The 17169-nt window shown below is 39.0% G+C and overlaps 3 protein-coding genes across 7 annotated transcripts in view; 2 read left to right on the top strand and 1 right to left on the bottom strand.

Moving 5' to 3' along the window:
* taok2b (TAO kinase 2b) overlaps nt 1-2451 on the bottom strand; it is a 28697-nt gene extending 26246 nt beyond the window's left edge. For 2 of the 3 annotated variants that reach the window (XM_069691637.1, XM_069691638.1), the window contains exon 1: nt 1856-2407. The gene's annotated coding sequence lies outside the window, so the exon portion shown is untranslated. Of the gene's footprint in view, nt 1-1855 lie in introns of all 3 variants that reach the window. The other variant, XM_069691636.1, reaches the window with a different exon arrangement.
* cabp5a (calcium binding protein 5a) lies at nt 2395-10039 on the top strand. 2 transcript variants are annotated; one of them, XM_069691677.1, is made up of 8 exons: nt 2395-2475; nt 7017-7234; nt 7562-7611; nt 8064-8094; nt 8264-8407; nt 8667-8776; nt 8894-9041; nt 9245-10039. In XM_069691677.1, exons 3-8 carry the CDS (start codon nt 7564-7566, stop codon nt 9271-9273), a joined length of 510 nt encoding a protein of 169 aa, XP_069547778.1. In that variant the 5' UTR covers nt 2395-2475; nt 7017-7234; nt 7562-7563; the 3' UTR covers nt 9274-10039. The 2 variants fall into 2 exon arrangements, with proteins under 2 accessions (XP_069547778.1, XP_069547779.1); XM_069691678.1 differs by lacking the exon at nt 2395-2475 and adding an exon at nt 3404-5107.
* A 2359-nt stretch (nt 10040-12398) lies between these two features.
* Nucleotides 12399-16535, top strand: nif3l1 (NIF3 NGG1 interacting factor 3-like 1 (S. cerevisiae)). 2 transcript variants are annotated; one of them, XM_069691655.1, is made up of 7 exons: nt 12399-12425; nt 13785-14407; nt 14582-14738; nt 15157-15280; nt 15455-15593; nt 15861-15944; nt 16065-16535. In XM_069691655.1, the coding sequence occupies exons 2-7, from the start codon at nt 13795-13797 to the stop codon at nt 16247-16249; spliced, it is 1302 nt and encodes a 433-aa protein (XP_069547756.1). In that variant the 5' UTR covers nt 12399-12425; nt 13785-13794; the 3' UTR covers nt 16250-16535. The 2 variants fall into 2 exon arrangements, with proteins under 2 accessions (XP_069547756.1, XP_069547755.1); XM_069691654.1 differs by lacking the exon at nt 12399-12425 and adding an exon at nt 12933-13033.
* The last annotated feature ends 634 nt before the right edge of the window (nt 16536-17169 follow it).

The following is a 17169-nucleotide window of genomic DNA, read 5'->3' as shown; positions in this document are numbered from 1 at the left end:
ACTCATATTTGGGAATTTCAAAAATCCAATAACAATATATAATCTGATAGTAATTTATTTAAAACACAAACAACAATCATAACAGTGATATCGTAGATCTGAATGAACTGTGACCAGCATAGAGTACAGTTTACAGCCTGAGCCTTGCCAATTTTCAGCCTAGCTCTGGTCCAGAAAGACATGTCTCTGAACAGCAGCAGACCACAGCAGGCCAAACATCACACGATGAAATTAAACTGCCAACCAGCTTAACAGGTCCATGACTTGCCTACTGTGTAGGAACAGCGTGACCACCTGATTTACCCGTGTTTTTAGAGCGCAGCCTCTCTAAAAGTCTATTCAAAGGCTTCCTGAGCAATTATGGTAATACAGGCAGAGGAGCGTTGGTCATTAACAGGAGCACTCAGGACCACATTTAAATATGTGGCAGATTAGGCCATCATACTGATAATTAATGTAATAGTATTTCCTGCTCTGTCCAGTAGAGTCAGCTGATATGAGACGACATACTCTGAGGCAACAGACTTATCATGCAGATGCCTAGCAACGAACATCAGAATATATATTTTTTTTTAATATGTATTGATTCAAAATTTGCTTCTTTGCAGTATTACAATGTAGTTGGTAGTTTTCATAATTAGTTATTAGTAATTAGCTGCACTGTCATTACCATATTAGATGTGTGGCACTACAGAGGGCCTACATAAAACCACACGTCAGTCATGTAGACCGAACGTGGTGATACTTTGGGAAGCACGGGCGCAGAAAAGATCATTTGGCAAAAAGTAAATACACTTGGTATACCGTTCGGTATTTTGCCACCGAGTCAGTTGGTTTGCGATGCTCGTGTAACAGTGGCTATCAGTTCAGTCTCCCACTTTACAAGCAGAAAAGACACAGAGACACAAACTATATTTTGGAAAAGTATCGTGTAGTGAATGCTTCTGTGGATCTGCAGTGCCAACAGGAGCAGTTCATTTGTGTGACGCACTGTCTGTCAAGTTAACAGCCTGAAATTGGATAAATCACAGGTCCTTGGGATTTTATCACTACTTTTATCCTCTTTTTTTTTTAATGGTCAGTAAGTATGCAACAGAGCCTCCAGCATTTCCAGACACATTAAAATGCATCAGATTAAACATTTCTTACGTGGTCATCGGGCTGCTGAACAAAAAGGAAGCATCTTGTTCCCTCTGAAAAACGAGAAGTTCTTTAAACATTGCAGCCGGAGCCAAAAGGCGAGCTTCTTGGGTCTATTTAAGAAACACACAACAGCCCCCGTGCATGTCACACCGGTGCCAGGAAAGAGACCACAAATACCAGAACTATGTGGTTTCATTCAACAACAACAACAAAAAAGTCCCCCCCCCCCCCCTTTCACCTGCATGCAGTTTACAATCACGGAGCAAGAAAACAAAAACAGACAAGAGGAATAACGATGGTAAGATGTGCGCTTTGTGTGCATCTCAGCCGAGGAAGCTGCGCGTCTCTCGCGCTTCGGCTGGTCAAATTAAGACTTTTTTTTTTATTTTTATTTTTTTTTATATCTCTGCTCGCCAAAACAACAACAACAACAACAAAACAAAAAAGCGTGACATGTATTCAACAGCGGGCGAGACAACAAAGTCCAGGTTGGACTGGATGTTCAGTCTGCAGGCCAACAACAAGCTTCAATGTCAACGTCTCGAGGATGTGAAAATGAGGTGGCTTTAAACATGCAGGTGGGGGTGGGAGGTGGAGGAGGTGGGGGGGGGTGTCCCAGCTGCAAACAGGAGCAGGGATGCGCATTTTTTTTGTTTGTTGTGTGTGTGTGTGTGTGTCTTTACAGCGCTGAATGATTTATAACACGTCTTACCGTGGCTTATGGGATCCACTGTAGCTAGCTCTGGAGCTAGCTAACTGGCCTGGCTGGAAAATATCGGTCTCACTCCTCCTCCCTCCTCCTCCCTCCTCCTCCTCCTCCTCTCTCCCCCTTTTTCGGCTCTCGTGTCTCCTCAACACGAGCAAACCGCAGTCTGTCTGTCGACGCTTTGACTTGAACTCCCCTCCATGCCGACGCTCCCAGTCAAACGGACAGCTTGCACGTCGGTGGGGCTTGACATGAAAGTGTCAGGCGGGTTGAGAGTGACAGGTTGAAGAAACCCAGGAGGAGGAGGAGGAGGTGGAGGAGGAGGAGGTGGAGGGTGCTAGTAGCTCTGGCTGCTGCTAGCGACGCCGCTAACTGGATCACGTCGGGAGGCGCCCGGGACCGTTTTCAGCGGGAAACCGACTCGTTAAAATCCGCGGCTCCGCTCCCTTCACCGCTTCGTGCTGCCGTTGCGTCGGTGCCGTCGGCGGATTTCATCTCCGGTCCGTGTTATCCCCATTTTGCTCGACTCTCAGCCGTTTTTTGTTCAGGACTTCATGATGGCGGAGCGGGGCGGGAGCCGAAAGGAAAACGGAAGTGCTCTTCTTCGACGCTTCAGAAGCGGGCACGTGAGCAGTAACACGAACCTCATGTGGCCAAAAAATTAATACACCGATACGATTAAAGTCAGCAATAAACCCTATTTACAAATACTGTAAACTATATAATAAATATATATATATATATATATAAAATATATATATATATATATATATATATAGTATATATATATATAAATATATATATATATATATATATATAAATAAAATATATATATTATATATATATATATATATATATATATATATATATATATATATATATTATATATATATATATATAAAATATATATATATTATATATATATATATTATATATATATATATATATATATATATAAATGTATATATATATTTATATATATATATATAAATAAAATATATATGGTAGGTAGGTATATACTTTATTAATCCCCGAGGGGAAAGTTTTTCACCACAGCAGCATACATACAGGAGCAATAATAGAAACAATAGAATAAAATAATAATAGAATAGAATAATATAATAGAAAAGCAATAAAATAAAAAATATAAAATGCACAGTACATACAGTATATATACAGTACATTAAATATCTATATATATTATATACAACAAACCAATAAACACAGTCAACATATATATATATATATATACATACAGTACAGTATATATCTATATATATAATATACATATAATATACATATAATATACAAGCAACCAAGAATATATATATAAAAATGTATATATATATATATATAAAGACACAGGATGAAACGTAAGTACATTTACTCAAGTAATACGTGCATATTCAAAGTAGGCTACTTGTACATTACTTGATTTTATATATTTGATGCTATCTTATACTTCCACTCCACTAGGCTACATTTCCAAGGGTAATATTGTACTTTCTACGCCACTATATTTGTCTGAAAACTTAACTTACAACTTAAGCCTACTTTTCCCTGTCAACAAAGGGTTGTGTTTTCTGCGTCAGCAGCTGCTAGAGTGTAAATCGAGGTGTCAAAACCTTTCCAGCTTCAGGGCTGCTTCTCTGTGCTCTTCTGTGACGGTGAGGAAGAGGAGAATTTCTTGAATGAAAAATGATTTGATCCAAAGAATAACTATTTTCAATAATATAATTTGATGTGGTGATTAGTGCCATTGTCCACTCTCAACTCAACACACAAAAATAGATATCGGGTCAGATATCCTTCCATTGCAACAGTGCTCAGTACTGTATTTCGGGTCTCTTGCTGAGAATTAAAAATATCCTTTTACAGATTATATTTTAGAGATTAAGCAGGTTATTGCATCGTTTATCATTGCTTTAAAGGACAATTGGGATTAAGTGATTTAAAATGTAGCTGTTCTTCTGCAACTAATTGCAACTCTCCTCTTAATTTAAATTTAGTTTTTATTTCATCAAGCTGATTTGATGGCAAATTATCTCTGCGCACACAAACATTTGTCAGCACAATCACACATATGCATTGTTTGCCCCAGCATTTGCTGTCATAATCTGCTCAGTATAATCTCTACGTTTTGTCATGGTTCTCAGAAAGTGGGACCCAAATGCACCACTCAGGAAGCAGATCTAAAAGTAAAAGAGTCTTTACTTAGAAAAAACAAGGATGCCAAAATCCAAGAAGGCGAACTAAGTACAAAGGAACAGACTGAGGCGAAATCCCAAAACAGAGACAGGGTCAAAACAATCTCAGGATCAAAACAGCAGAATGGTGGAAAGCTAAGCCCCAAAGACAATCTGGCAGAGCGAGAAGTGGAAACAGACAGGTATAGAAAAAGTCATGAGAGAATGAGGAATAGATAGACAGGTGAGTGAGGAGGAGGAGCAGGTCAGGTGATTCTACCGGCGCTGAAGGAAGGCAGGTAAGAGCGTCAGGGTCTGAAATGACAGCTTGTTTTCACAAACAACTGGACCAAATGAATGAATGAACAGACAGAAACTCAAAACCACGACGGCGACACGTACACAAAACACATAAAACAAGTATTTTTCTCCACATACCTTTCTATATGATTATTACCAGTTACTCATCAGGCTGTAACACATCAGAAATTAACTGCTGAAATGTCAGATTTTTGCTGTGCTTTCATGTGGTGTAGGAGCATCTTAAATTTTTTTCCTGATCAAACAGTATAAAAGACTTTTTTTTACAATTTGTTCTGAAGGCTTTCCATTGTAAAAAAAAAAAATCAATGTAAAAGAAACAGTAAAAAAATCAAATTACAGGAAGAGTTATTCAACAGCAAATAAAAAAAAGACATTTATTTAGCCCACTGTATATTTTTGCCATTTATGCTTAATGGAGAAAAACAATAAAGCCGTAACTTGCACAGTACATTTCTGTAAAGTAACTTTTTTCCTGTGTAATTTCTCTCAATCCTAAAATTAAGCCTATACACCGAAACCTTCTACCTCCTCCCCTCCCTCAACCACCTGGCCTCCACTCCACAGATTTCTTTTCACAGCCGTGGATTTGGCCTTGCGTAACCTCTCAGCTTGCCCACTGCGACCCGAGAAGAAAAAAAACATAATAAATCGTTATTAGTTCCCATTGCATAGCCCAGCGGATTATGCTTCTTATGCAAACAGATTTTTGATGAATTTATATAACAGCGAAGCACGCGAAGGGGAAAAGGTCAGAGCAGAGGACACACACACACACACACACACACACACACACACACACACATAGATCAAGACTTCAGAATTTCCAGCCCATTTAAGTCAGACTCTGCATTATCTCTTTGCTGTAGGAAGAGATATTAATCCCAGTCTCAGCTGGGTATTTCGTGGAAGAGATCATGGTTTTATTCCACGCAAATATAACCACTACATATGCAGATGGTCACACAATAGGATAACAGCTGTAATTAGCCTGTGGCTCATTAATACATAAAAAAAAAATATTAAAAATAAAATAAAATCAGTTTTTCACTCATGTCTTTGAAAACAAGAGGGGCTAAATTAACCAGCTGTTTTCTGTTTCTCAGCAGAAAAAAATAAAGCACATTGGGAGTGTTCCATTCATTTTGTCAGTTTTATTTTACTCAACAGTGTAAAACCCATCATAAAATAATAAATGTTACTTTATGTTGTCTGAGTTAACTCTTTAATGACCAATGCCTTCCTCATTTTGGGTTATTCAGTCGACCTGTGAATTGTTGATGAGTTTCTTGATTCAAAGAAACTATGAAAAAGTTGTAAATACTATCTGTACTATCTGTATTTGACCTCACACTGTTTTTTAATCATTTTTTATTGTATAATATACTAATGTTTCTTTTTCTTGCTTTTATAAGCACACTGAATTGCTCTTGTGTATGAAATGTGCTATACAAATGAAATTGCTTGCTTGATTGTAACTTTTGTTACACACACACACACACACACACACACCAGTAATATCTGACTTGTTCAAATACATGTTTCCAGTTCTGTTGCTTATCAGTAAAACTAGAGAAAAAAACTTTATTAAGAGGAATCCAAATAAACTTTCTGTTATAACTAAGTACCTTATTAACTGTCCTGGGAATTCCGATCATTGTTAAAAAAAATCCTGAAGTGTGAAAAGTAAAGTAAAAGATACTTTGAAATTATTGTTGGTCATATTATATATGTAGTTTCAGGTGAGAAAACTGTGTGAATTTCAGATATGGTAGGCAGGTAATAAACTAAACACAAATTCACATGAAAGTAACTTTCACAAAATCAAGCAAACAAAAAATAACCAGGCAAAATGCAGCGGAGAAACTGGAACAAACATGCACAACAGATTTGTATGTTAAAATATAGATTTTGCTTAATCAATTGATAATTCTACTGAAAATGAATTACAAACTCTTTAAAAATCCTTGAAGTTATTTATCAACCAAATATGTCATATTTTCTGGTTCCAGCATCTCAAATGTAAACATTTTCTGCTCTTTCCTGATTTTAAAACAGTAATAGTTTTTGATTTTGCCACAAAATTATTTTTTAATCAACCAAAAATTTCACAACCCCGTGCAGTACCTTAGCAGACCCCCGAGGGGTCACGGGCCCCCTGTTGAAGACCTCTGTTTTAAATGATTAGTTAAACTATAGACAAGCAATTTGTAGATCTGACTTTTGCCACTGACAACTTGTGATGTTTATTTTTGTAATTTTCTGACGAGACTAAATGATTAGTGACAAAAAATGGCTGGCAAATAAATAGATAATTATAAAAAGATAAAACACAGCTCTGGTTCTTTTATTCTGTGATTAAAATACTTATTTAGAGTGGTAGACTTTTTAAGTGTTTAAGTGAATCTGCTGTGTAAAACTTGAGTGAATAGGAGAAGTAAACTGTAATTAATTCACTGCAAACAAGAGAACCTGTAAACAAGCAACTGTACCCTTTCACCTGTTAACTGATAGTCTCCTAATGTATGTCTGCTGTGAGCCATGGGTTCAGAAATCAGTATAATTTACAATAGTGATGTCGTCACTTAGCTGGAAACCGGGGCGTCATCTCTTCAGCTCATGATCCTTCTTCTGTCACCCTGCTGACTCCTCCCCACCAGCATACAACACAGGATGCAGCCACACCATCCCTCATACAACCTCCAAGCATCCAGGCTGGACAGACAGGCTGAGGAGGGACGGGACAGCTACAAAGAAGAAGATTAAGAAACAGAAGGAAGACAGGGGGCTTTCAGATCAGCACAGTTCAGCTGCTGACTCTCGGCTCCAAGGATCGTGTATGAGCACTTGGATGATAAAAAGAAATCACCAGAAGAAGGTGAGCACAAAAAGCCACATGGCCCATGACATTTCTTTGTAACTTTGTTGTTTAGATAATGAAAATGGTTTGTAATCTTTAAAGAAAATTATAAAATGCTCTGACATTTAGGATATAACTGCACAGTTTAAAACATTGCATGAAGTTAATTGGACTAATTTGTTATTTAACTGTATCTATGAGAAGCATTTTTTTTTCTGCTCAATCAATTGATCAAATACAGAATTAAAAAAAAAGTTTATACATGTTCTGTCAAATAGCAGGCAGTCCTGTATCATGTGTGAATTTTTCCTAATTAAACATCACACTCTGTCTCTCCTCTTGCAGAAATGAGTTTTGGAGCAGCGTGCATTTTCCTGCGAGGAGGGAAGAACATTGTAAGTACAAGCTGCAGTAAAATAATTTTAGTATTATTTTTGATGGGTTTGTACTGATGTTTGCAAACTGATCTGAAAGGCTGATCGGATTATAACCCCAAAGGTAACAGGATCAAATGAGACATATACAGACCCTCAGAGAATCTGTGCATAACACTGAGGATTCTGGCCCATATGAAGCCCATAATACACTTAAATCCATGCCATCAACATAATCCCACAGTTTAATTGCTTTGTTACAATTCCATTTAATTCTGTAGTAATGTTTTATATTGGACTGTTAAGTTCATGGCTGTTTGTATGTGCATGGTATGTTTGTATGTATGTTGTCTGTATGCATGTTTTTAACAGCTGCTGTATTTAAAAGTAACCTTGTATGACAGTGCAGAGTGTTTAATGTAAATGTCAAAATTTCACTGGACCTAAGCAATTTTTCCTTTTTCTTTGTGCAGGAAAGAGAGCTGGCTGATGATGAGATTGAGGGTAAGTTCAATTCTCACCATCTCTGCATCCTTTCTCTTGTTTCTGTGGTAAATTGCAGCTTAAATCACTACGTCAGATTTTTTTTTTTCTAGTTTGCCACTTATAGGCTACATTTTTATACACTCACTTTGAAAAATATTTCAAATATTATTTCTGTACACCGCTGCAGAGCTACGTGATGCATTCAATGAGTTTGATAAAGACAAGGATGGGCTGATCAGCTGCAAGGACCTGGGGAACCTGATGAGGACCATGGGTTACATGCCCACTGAGATGGAGCTGATCGAGCTGAGCCAAAATATCAATATGAACCGTGAGTCCTCACTAAACAAAATATATTACAAACTTTTTTTTAACAGTAGAATTTGTTGCAGAATTCCACAGTTAGCAGTTGGTTTGCAGATATTAGATTTAATTAAATATAGAAAACTACATAGACATGTAAATGTGACTCAGGACTAACTCAAAACTGTTAAGATGCATAGCTGCCATAAATACAAATAATGCAATGTCAGCACGAATAAAGTGTGACGAGTCTATCTTCATTTCTGCATCTTGTCTTGCCTCACTAGTCGGAGGCAAAGTGGACTTTGAGGACTTTGTAGAACTGATGGCCCCGAAGCTTCTGGCAGAGACAGCTGGGATGATTGGTGTTAAGGAGCTTAAAGATGCCTTTAAAGAGGTGAGGGTGAAACACTTTCCAGAAACTTAACAGACACAGCTGCTTTCGTCATTATCAGATTTGACTTGTCATCCCCATCATCATGGTGTCATAATCTTCTTGTTTTCCTCTGGTTAGTTTGACGTGGACGGTGATGGACAGATCACGACAGAGGAGCTGCGGTCAGCCATGACCAAGCTGATGGGAGACCACATGAGTCGAAGAGAAATCGATACCATAGTAAAAGAAGCAGATGACAACGGGGATGGCACAGTAAACTTTGAAGGTAAAGACTGTCTTCCACCTGCAGTGACATAATGATAATATATTAATCATAGCCAGGAGTTATTATCAACAGTAGTAGTACAGTCAAGTTTGAGCAGTATATTGCTATAGTAAATATGATGTGATGTTAATCAGATTTAGATAAATGAGACTTACATTTCTTGCTAAACAGTAATCTAATCCGATTATTCTCCCCTCTTGCAGAATTTGTCAGAATGATGTCCCATCAATGACAGTTGAGGACGATGCCAAACAAGAAAATGTATTTGCACCTCTGCAAACATGCATTGATATTGATGCTGTCTATCTCTGAAGCTCTTTAACGAATCATCTTGTGCACATTCAGAACAAACACACGATCCACTTAAATTAAATGCTGCAAAGAAACATTAAGCAATATAAAGTTGTTCTCTGAGACTTTTATAGCTATGCAAAGACTGATAATTTTGTAATGGCATTTTTTTCTTGAAGACTAGTGAAAAAGGCCGCTGACCAAGTGGAACTGTATATTCTTTTTGTTTGATTATAAGTGTTGTATATAGAGGAAGTTATTTTGGATTGGTGTGTGGAATTGGATTGATCTTTTGGAAATGTATATATTGCGAATGGAACATATTTATTCCAACTGAAATATTCTGACAGTATTGCATTATTCTTATCATAAAAACAATGCTATTAGGCAAATTAGGATACAAGTTATCAAGCATTTACAGTTAAGTTACTACTATTTATATGTACAGTATTTAGCCTGGGCTTGTTGTAATATGTAAGTTGTTGGTCTATATTTTTGAGGGGGACAGAATCCAACAAATTAAATCCTGGTAACAGGAATCTGCCTTTGTTTGGCTAAAAACAAAATAAAATGTCTAAATGAAGTAAATGTTTCAGAAGTAGTCCCAGTGTAGCCCCTGAAAGTAATCCAAGGACACTTGATGGGTTTTATTATTAGTTTTGATGAATATGACTTCTGACTGATGTATGCTTCTCCTATAACATACAACCTGCTGCTTGTTTAATAAATCAAAGCAATGGTCTATGGATTTCATGTACCAACGAAGGCATTTAGTGACAAAAATCATGAGCGATGCTGTGCCACAGTGGTGGATTGAACAATGTCTCTGCCCTGGCTTTGGAAAAACATTAGGATAAAGAGATCGTGTGAGCAAAAAAGGGCAAACCAGCGATTTGAAAAGGCTGCTACCCATGAAATATCCAAATTGTGACATCATGACTCCTGCATAACAGATTTTTGGGTATTAAAAAAATAAAATAAAAAAAGAGAGCGAGAGGGGCAGGATTTGCTTGTCTCAGATTTGTGCCTTTTAGAGAAACTGGTTGAGCTGTTCTTTGAATTTGGAAATTTCCAGTGCAATTTCATGGACAAATGGGGACAAACACTGAGATAAGTTTAAGAGTATTAAAGAATACTTGCAGTGAAGAACTTCTTGTTTGAATTGCTAGTTTATTTCCACTAATATACAGTTAGTATTTTCATCTAAAAGAACAGGTTGTAGAAATACAGTAAAAATAAAGTTGCACTAAATTAGATTTCTCTTCCGACCCTGACCTGTGGACAGAATTTTTCTTGTGGTTCATCTACAAATACCGTGTCCAGCTGATCGAAGGCCAGCACAACAGAGATTAAATACCCGGGTTGAAATTAAGGATGTGGACACACATGGGGACACACTGCACCCTCACAAGCAGGGCCAACCAGCCAGATGTTATTACATGACAAACTGGGCAGAACCTGAAATGGATGGACAGATGGGGCACGAGAGCTTAAGTACCAATTAACAAAAGTGAAGCTGTTCTCTCTCTGAACACAGATCTAATAACCAAACACACATCTGTGAATGGCACTCCACAAATTGGGTACCAATAAGTGGTGATAGCTGTGCCAAATATACTTAATGTATGAGTAATAGATTTTGTTTTTGTATTATCCACAACTGCTCATTTCTGTTGATAAGGAGTCGGAGACAGAAAAGTCATTTAGGAAGGATTGAGTACACTGTTTCATTTCTTTTATTAGCACACTATTGTAAATGTAAATACGGGTGTTTTGAAGAGGGGGCCCCACTTAACTTGAGGGGGGTGTACCGCAAAGAGAGACTGATGAGACCAAAGGAAGAATCAGATGATGTAATGCTTGCTGCCCGGTCTTTGCCCTGATCCTCCCTGATCCCTTTAACATCCAGCATCGACTTTTACTGCATTAATCCACAATAATCTCTCTCTTGGTCGCTATCCGACTCAATTCTGAGGTAGCCGCTCGGCCCACCAGCCCGCATAATGAAAGCAGTTTTAACCCTTTGCAATCATCCCCAAACACTCCGCTCTGTTCTTGTTTTTTTCATGTCATTTGTTTATGGTGAAACTGCGGGTAATTTTTCTGAGAAGAGCCGGAAGCAGTGTGGGTATCTTCTGCTGGACCACCTGCCCTGTGAGATTAAATACAGTTTATCAAAATCATCTAGTCTTTTGCCGTTCACATTAATCTGTGAATTTGTTTTATAACATTACATACAGACTGTATAACGTAATACCAACAGCTATATAGAGTTGGCTTAATGTTTAAAAACATTTGAGTCAAACCCAATTTGACAAAAACTTGTGTAATGTGATTAATGTGATGTTTAATTGGCTCTAGGTGATGCTCAAGTGTTTTTATTACGTGTGTATTTGCACAATATAAATAGAGGTTTTAAAGAAAGAACTGACTATGACAAGAGACATCTGTTGTGGGGCTGAGGACTTTTTGTGTCACTGACAGAAAAATTATCATAAAACCCTCAGTAAACTGCTTCCGCTTCAACTGATTGCATTTCACCCTCTCAAGTTCTATTTGTAAAACTTATGTGTTTTCTTTTTTTTTTTTTATAATGAGCACTTAATACGTACATAGGGAGAGGGTCCTCTTCCAAGGAGCCCGCCATGTTTCTACAGTAGCCCAGAAGAGACATATCAAACACTGGCTCTAGATAGAGGGACTTCAGTGTTTTTGTGAGTTTTGCAGTCATTCAGTACATTCTCTAATACACTAGGAAGGGGAGGACAAGGCAAAAGGTATTCAACTGGTTTCAATCTCACAGCTAAATGCCAGGGAATCCTACACACTGCTCATTTAAACCTATTTAAATCGCACGAGTAATTCAGGCAGCTCCACCCTTAGGAACTTAGAAAACTCTTTTCTGCATTTTCTATATATAGTTTATTCTACAGTATGTAATTGTTTAGTTTTATTTCATAGTTCTCGGATTTTGGCAAAGTAAGAAGGGCCCCCAAAGAAAGTCGGTCCCCCCGGTTGTGTAGAGCCGGCCCTGCTCACTGACGTTTAGCCACTCCTGCGACGGAAGCCGAGAAGGGGCACAGTGAGTTACCAGTAAGTGCAGCCGCTCTGCCCACAAAATAACGTGCTCAGCAACATAAAGTTAAAAGTCTTATTGCGTGACAGGCAAGCGAGAGTGTGATAAGTACTCTCATGCACATATTTACGTTTTGATGCTGTGGTTTTAAATGTAGCGGTGGCGGTCTAGTGTGTTGCTAACGATAGCTAGCTCTGCTGTTAGCCGCGTGTCAGCTGTTTGTACCGACAGCAGTCAGTTGTTGATCAAGTTAAATCTGTTATTGTAAAATCCAAAAGTCCCATTTGTTTGTCACTTCAGTTTGCTTCACATTTGACTAAATGTTAGGTTTTGGGCTTTGGAATCTCTACTGTATAGCTCATTAGATAAAACCGTAGATAAACATTAAAAAGTTCAGGTGTACTTACTGCTCAGACAGATGTTTCAGTCTGGGAGGTTTTCAGACAGATGTTTCAGTCTGGGAGGTTTTCAGACAGGTGTTTCAGTCTGGGAGGTTTTCAGACAGATGTTTCAGTCTGGGAGGTTTTCAGACAGGTGTTTCGGTCTGGGAGGTTTTCAGACAGATGTTTCAGTCTGGGAGGTTTTCAGACAGATGTTTCAGTCTGGGAGGTTTTCCTGATCAGAGGTAATAATAAGTGGGCTCAAATCTGTCATATGTATTATTCGTTTTTATTTCATGTTTCACCTCTAAAATATCGGACATGATTACCAATGTGTAATTTTCTATACGCTTAACATCTTCAGCTAAATGTCTAAAAACAGAAGCTGCAATGAAATAAATGCAGCAGCTTAGAGATAAAATAATCAATTAGTCCATTAAGAAAAGAAAATGATCCATAATGGATTTTTTTTTTTTTTGGTTGAGGTACTTTCTTCTGGCAAAAATGCCAAAGATTCTAAATTCTGTTGTAAACTCGGCATGAATCATCAATCTGAAGGCATCACTTTTATTATTTGAGCATAGAACATCTTTAGTGGGAAAAAAATGCTAAAATTGTGAGACTCCAGGCTCTTAAATGTGAATATTTCCCGATTCCTTTAGTCCTTCATGATAATGAACTGAATATCTTGTGGTTGTGGACTATTGGTCGAGACCCAAGATATTTTAGGGCTTTTGGAAACATTAGTTGCGTTTTTCTTCATTGTTTGACCACACAACTAATTGACTAATCAATATATAATCAACAGTTCATCGATAATGAAAATAGTTATTGTTTGGAGGAATAGATTTAATTAATTTATTATCAGAATTGTGATGAATCCTTTCAGCGGCTGTTGGACATTGAATCCGAGACTCATTTTTAGTCAGGAGGGGTACAGCCTGTTGATTGTGTGTTACACAACATTATGTATTTCTTCTCTTTTTCTTCACACAGATCTTCACTGATGTTGACTGGATGTAGAAATCTCTCTTGGACATTTTTATCATCCACTAATAGAAGACTTGGGACCAGGAAGAGTTTCAAATCACAGACTGCTTCCTGTTCTTCAGCCTCCACAGTTTCATCTGTCCCTCCATTTCTCCCTTCACCTACTCAGGGTCACAGCTTTTTGACAAGCCGACAGCTCTCCGTTCCTGCGCCTCCATCCGTTCGTCTCTCCTCCACCCGCTGCCTCTCTCGTTCTGCTCATTGCGGCGACCCGATGGACCTAAAGGAAGTTCTGGAGCTGTTGGAGCAGCTCGCTCCTCTGTCACTCGCCGAGTCTTGGGATAATGTCGGCTTGCTGGTCGAGCCAAGCAAACCTCGGCCTATTAAGACCATCCTGCTCACCAACGACCTTACGGATGCTGTCATGGGGGAAGCAGAGGCAGCGAGCTGTGACCTCATTATTTCGTATCACCCGCCACTGTTTCGGCCAATCAAGCGTCTCACTCAGAAAGACTGGAAGCAGCGATTGGCCATCCGGGCCGTGGAGGCCGGGATGGCGGTCTTCTCCCCTCACACGTCGTGGGACAGTGTTAAAGGAGGATTAAATGACTGGCTGGTCGGGGGACTTGGTAAGAGGTCTTTCTGAATGCAAAATATGTGACATACACACCTGCTCTAATTGCATTTTAATGAAGGTAAAGGCTACAATGTTGTAACACTGATCCACTGGCCAAGTGTCCTCCATCTCATTCCCTGACTGATTTTTTTTTTTTCCATCTCTGGTGTCTGTCTGTGACTCTCAGGCAGCGGTCAGGTGTCCGTATTGAGTCAGGCCCTCGGTGGCGCCGCCCACAGTCACAAACTGGAATTCACGGTCAGGAGCACAGAGGAACTAAACGCTGCCATGGAGGAACTGAAGGCTTGTGATGGTGGAACAACATTACAGCATTCAGTTGGCAGGTTGTGTGCATGAACTGAAACGTGTATTAAATTTGACAGAAGGAGCACTCTGTGGTTTTGTCTGATATACTGCTGACATACAACAAGCACTTTGTTACTTTATCTCAAACACGCATAAATGTATCAACTGGCAGACACCTTCATGGGTAACATTGAGAAACCAGATTTATGAAGCTGTGTTTGTGCAAAGATTTAAGAGTCAGCTGTTACAATAAGGTGCGAACGTTGACAGCGAGGTTTTGGGTAGAAATCACACGCTCGTGTTAATTATTCCAATCGTGCTTCATATTGTAATTTTAAGTTACTACTTACATGTAACATATTGAAAGGACATGCGTGAAAGGTTGAGGCATGCAAAAACAAACCTTTGTGGTCTTTTTTTTACTGGCAAATAACAGTTCATGTCTCCTCATAACAGACCGGACAGCAGTGTTATCCAGGTCAGCATAACCTGCAGTGACTCAGCACTGACCCCAAGTGTCCAGACTCTGTTACGGCACAGTAACTTCAGCCGGTCTCTCAACATCCTAAAGTTAGAGAAGGTACAGCACAAACACATCACATGCAATTACAAGATAAACTAAATAACACAGTTTTCATTCACTGTAAACAAATTGTGTTATATTTTAAAAGATACCTCTGGCATAGTTGTGGCTGGATATTCTAATATCCTGTTTAATGCGTGGTAGTAACTTTCCACCTGTCACTCCCTGCAGCGTCCTCTCCTGGGCCACGGACAAGGACGACTCAGTGTTTTGGAGCAGCCAGTAAACGTGGCAACAGCTATCCAGAAAATGAAGTCCCACTTGGGTTTGAGTCACCTGCGTTTGGCTCTGGGATCAGGGCAGACGCTGGGTGAGGGAGAGAGGAGACGCATACACACACACACACACACACACACACACACACACACACACACACACACACACACACACACACACACACACACACACACACACACACACACACACACACACACACACACACACGTGCACAAACACAAATACAGACCAACAAACACAAAGCTCAGGAAATAGCTTTTTAAAAAATAATTTAAATCTTAACTTTCATGTTTGTTTGAGTGGCCCTGACATGTAAGTGTGTCTGACTGATATTTTTCAGAGTCCTCGGTGTGCTCCGTGGCTGTTTGTGCTGGTTCTGGGGCGTCCGTACTGAATGGAGTCAAGGCGGATCTCTACATCACAGGTTAACTAAAGTTTAGTGTTCACATGAAACAATTATATACATCTCATATCATTTGTTTTATTATCAGTGAATTTGGTTTATAGTCCGGTGCCGAGGGATGTAATTATATCCATTCCTCAGGTGAGATGTCCCACCATGAGGTGCTGGACGCGGTTGCCAAAGGAACCAACGTCATCCTCAGTGAACACAGCAACAGTGAGCGAGGTTTCCTGTCAGTGTTCAGGGAGAGGCTAGCTGTGCGTCTTCCTGATGGTGTAACCGTGGTGATATCGAAGGCTGACAGAGACCCTCTGGAGGTCGTCTGACCGACTCTGACTTGCAGTTGTACCAGTTAGTCTGTTGGATTACTAATCACTGTTTTGATTGGATAAAACTGAGTGATCCAAATGGATGAGTGTGACATGTTTTCATAAAATACTGTCTGTGTAAAGCAATTTATTGACTGTAAAACATAAGCACAAAATTTCTGGGGAAAAAAAAACCAAGCAGCGCCTCATGCTATGATGAAAACTGCTTCCTTGGTACATGCTGTTCTATTTATGATGTCTTTCTGGCAGGGTCTTAATAAAGATGTGCTCTGGTTGACCAAAATGGACTGTAGGCGTGTTGGATAAGACAAAATAGCACCAGCCTACAAATGCAGGGCGAGCTGAAGATAAAGCATGTAATCTGTCATCTAAATGCATGTAGCTTGTACATACACTGGTTCTGTTTGCGGATGACAGTGACCTCAAGTCTGCCTTTGGCTTTGGTGTGGAGAGAACATCCACAAATTTTCCCTAAAAGTACGAGTTTTTTTGCATAATGCACAGGAATAATAATAACAATTAAAAAAAAAAGTCATCTTTATCAGATTAAAAAGCTTGTTTTTCCATCATAAACATGCTGTTAGAAATCAAGACTGCCCGACAAAGTGCTCGATCAGCAGGAACATCAGCACCAATCTGAGTCGGCTATGAGAATTTAAACCCAAATTACAAGACAAAATACAATCTACTGCACCTAAATAAATAATTACAAATCAGAGTGACTCAAGTGCTCTGGAATAAAATGACCTTTAGACCTCGGTAAGCAAACATAAGTGGACATCAAACCATTTAGCACAGACATGTCAAAGAGCAGGCCTATGGTAATACGTAATGCACTGTAAACAGCATATATTACCCGCCCTCACTCTGGTAATGGTAAAAAAAACAAGCAACGATCATCATCATTGGCCTTTACA

This window comes from Brachyistius frenatus, unplaced genomic scaffold (genome assembly GCF_029030835.1).
Source record: "Brachyistius frenatus isolate BFR_SWC_R1_liver_20210118 unplaced genomic scaffold, ASM2903083v1 Contig_11, whole genome shotgun sequence".
NCBI classification, from domain to species: Eukaryota; Metazoa; Chordata; class Actinopteri; family Embiotocidae; genus Brachyistius; species Brachyistius frenatus.
This window is presented reverse-complemented; position numbering and strand designations above follow the sequence as displayed.

Coding starts and splice junctions, on each gene's coding strand:
- cabp5a (XM_069691677.1), top strand. CDS start 7,564: ATGAGTTTTGGAGCAGCGTGCATTTTCCTGCGAGGAGGGAAGAACATT. Junction 8,095..8,263: donor GGCTGATGATGAGATTGAGG/GTAAGTTCAATT, acceptor ACACCGCTGCAG/AGCTACGTGATGCATTCAAT. Junction 8,777..8,893: donor TTAAAGATGCCTTTAAAGAG/GTGAGGGTGAAA, acceptor TCCTCTGGTTAG/TTTGACGTGGACGGTGATGG.
- nif3l1 (XM_069691654.1), top strand. CDS start 12,972: ATGTTTCAGTCTGGGAGGTTTTCAGACAGATGTTTCAGTCTGGGAGGT. Junction 14,739..15,156: donor TTACAGCATTCAGTTGGCAG/GTTGTGTGCATG, acceptor TCCTCATAACAG/ACCGGACAGCAGTGTTATCC. Junction 15,594..15,860: donor GGGATCAGGGCAGACGCTGG/GTGAGGGAGAGA, acceptor GATATTTTTCAG/AGTCCTCGGTGTGCTCCGTG.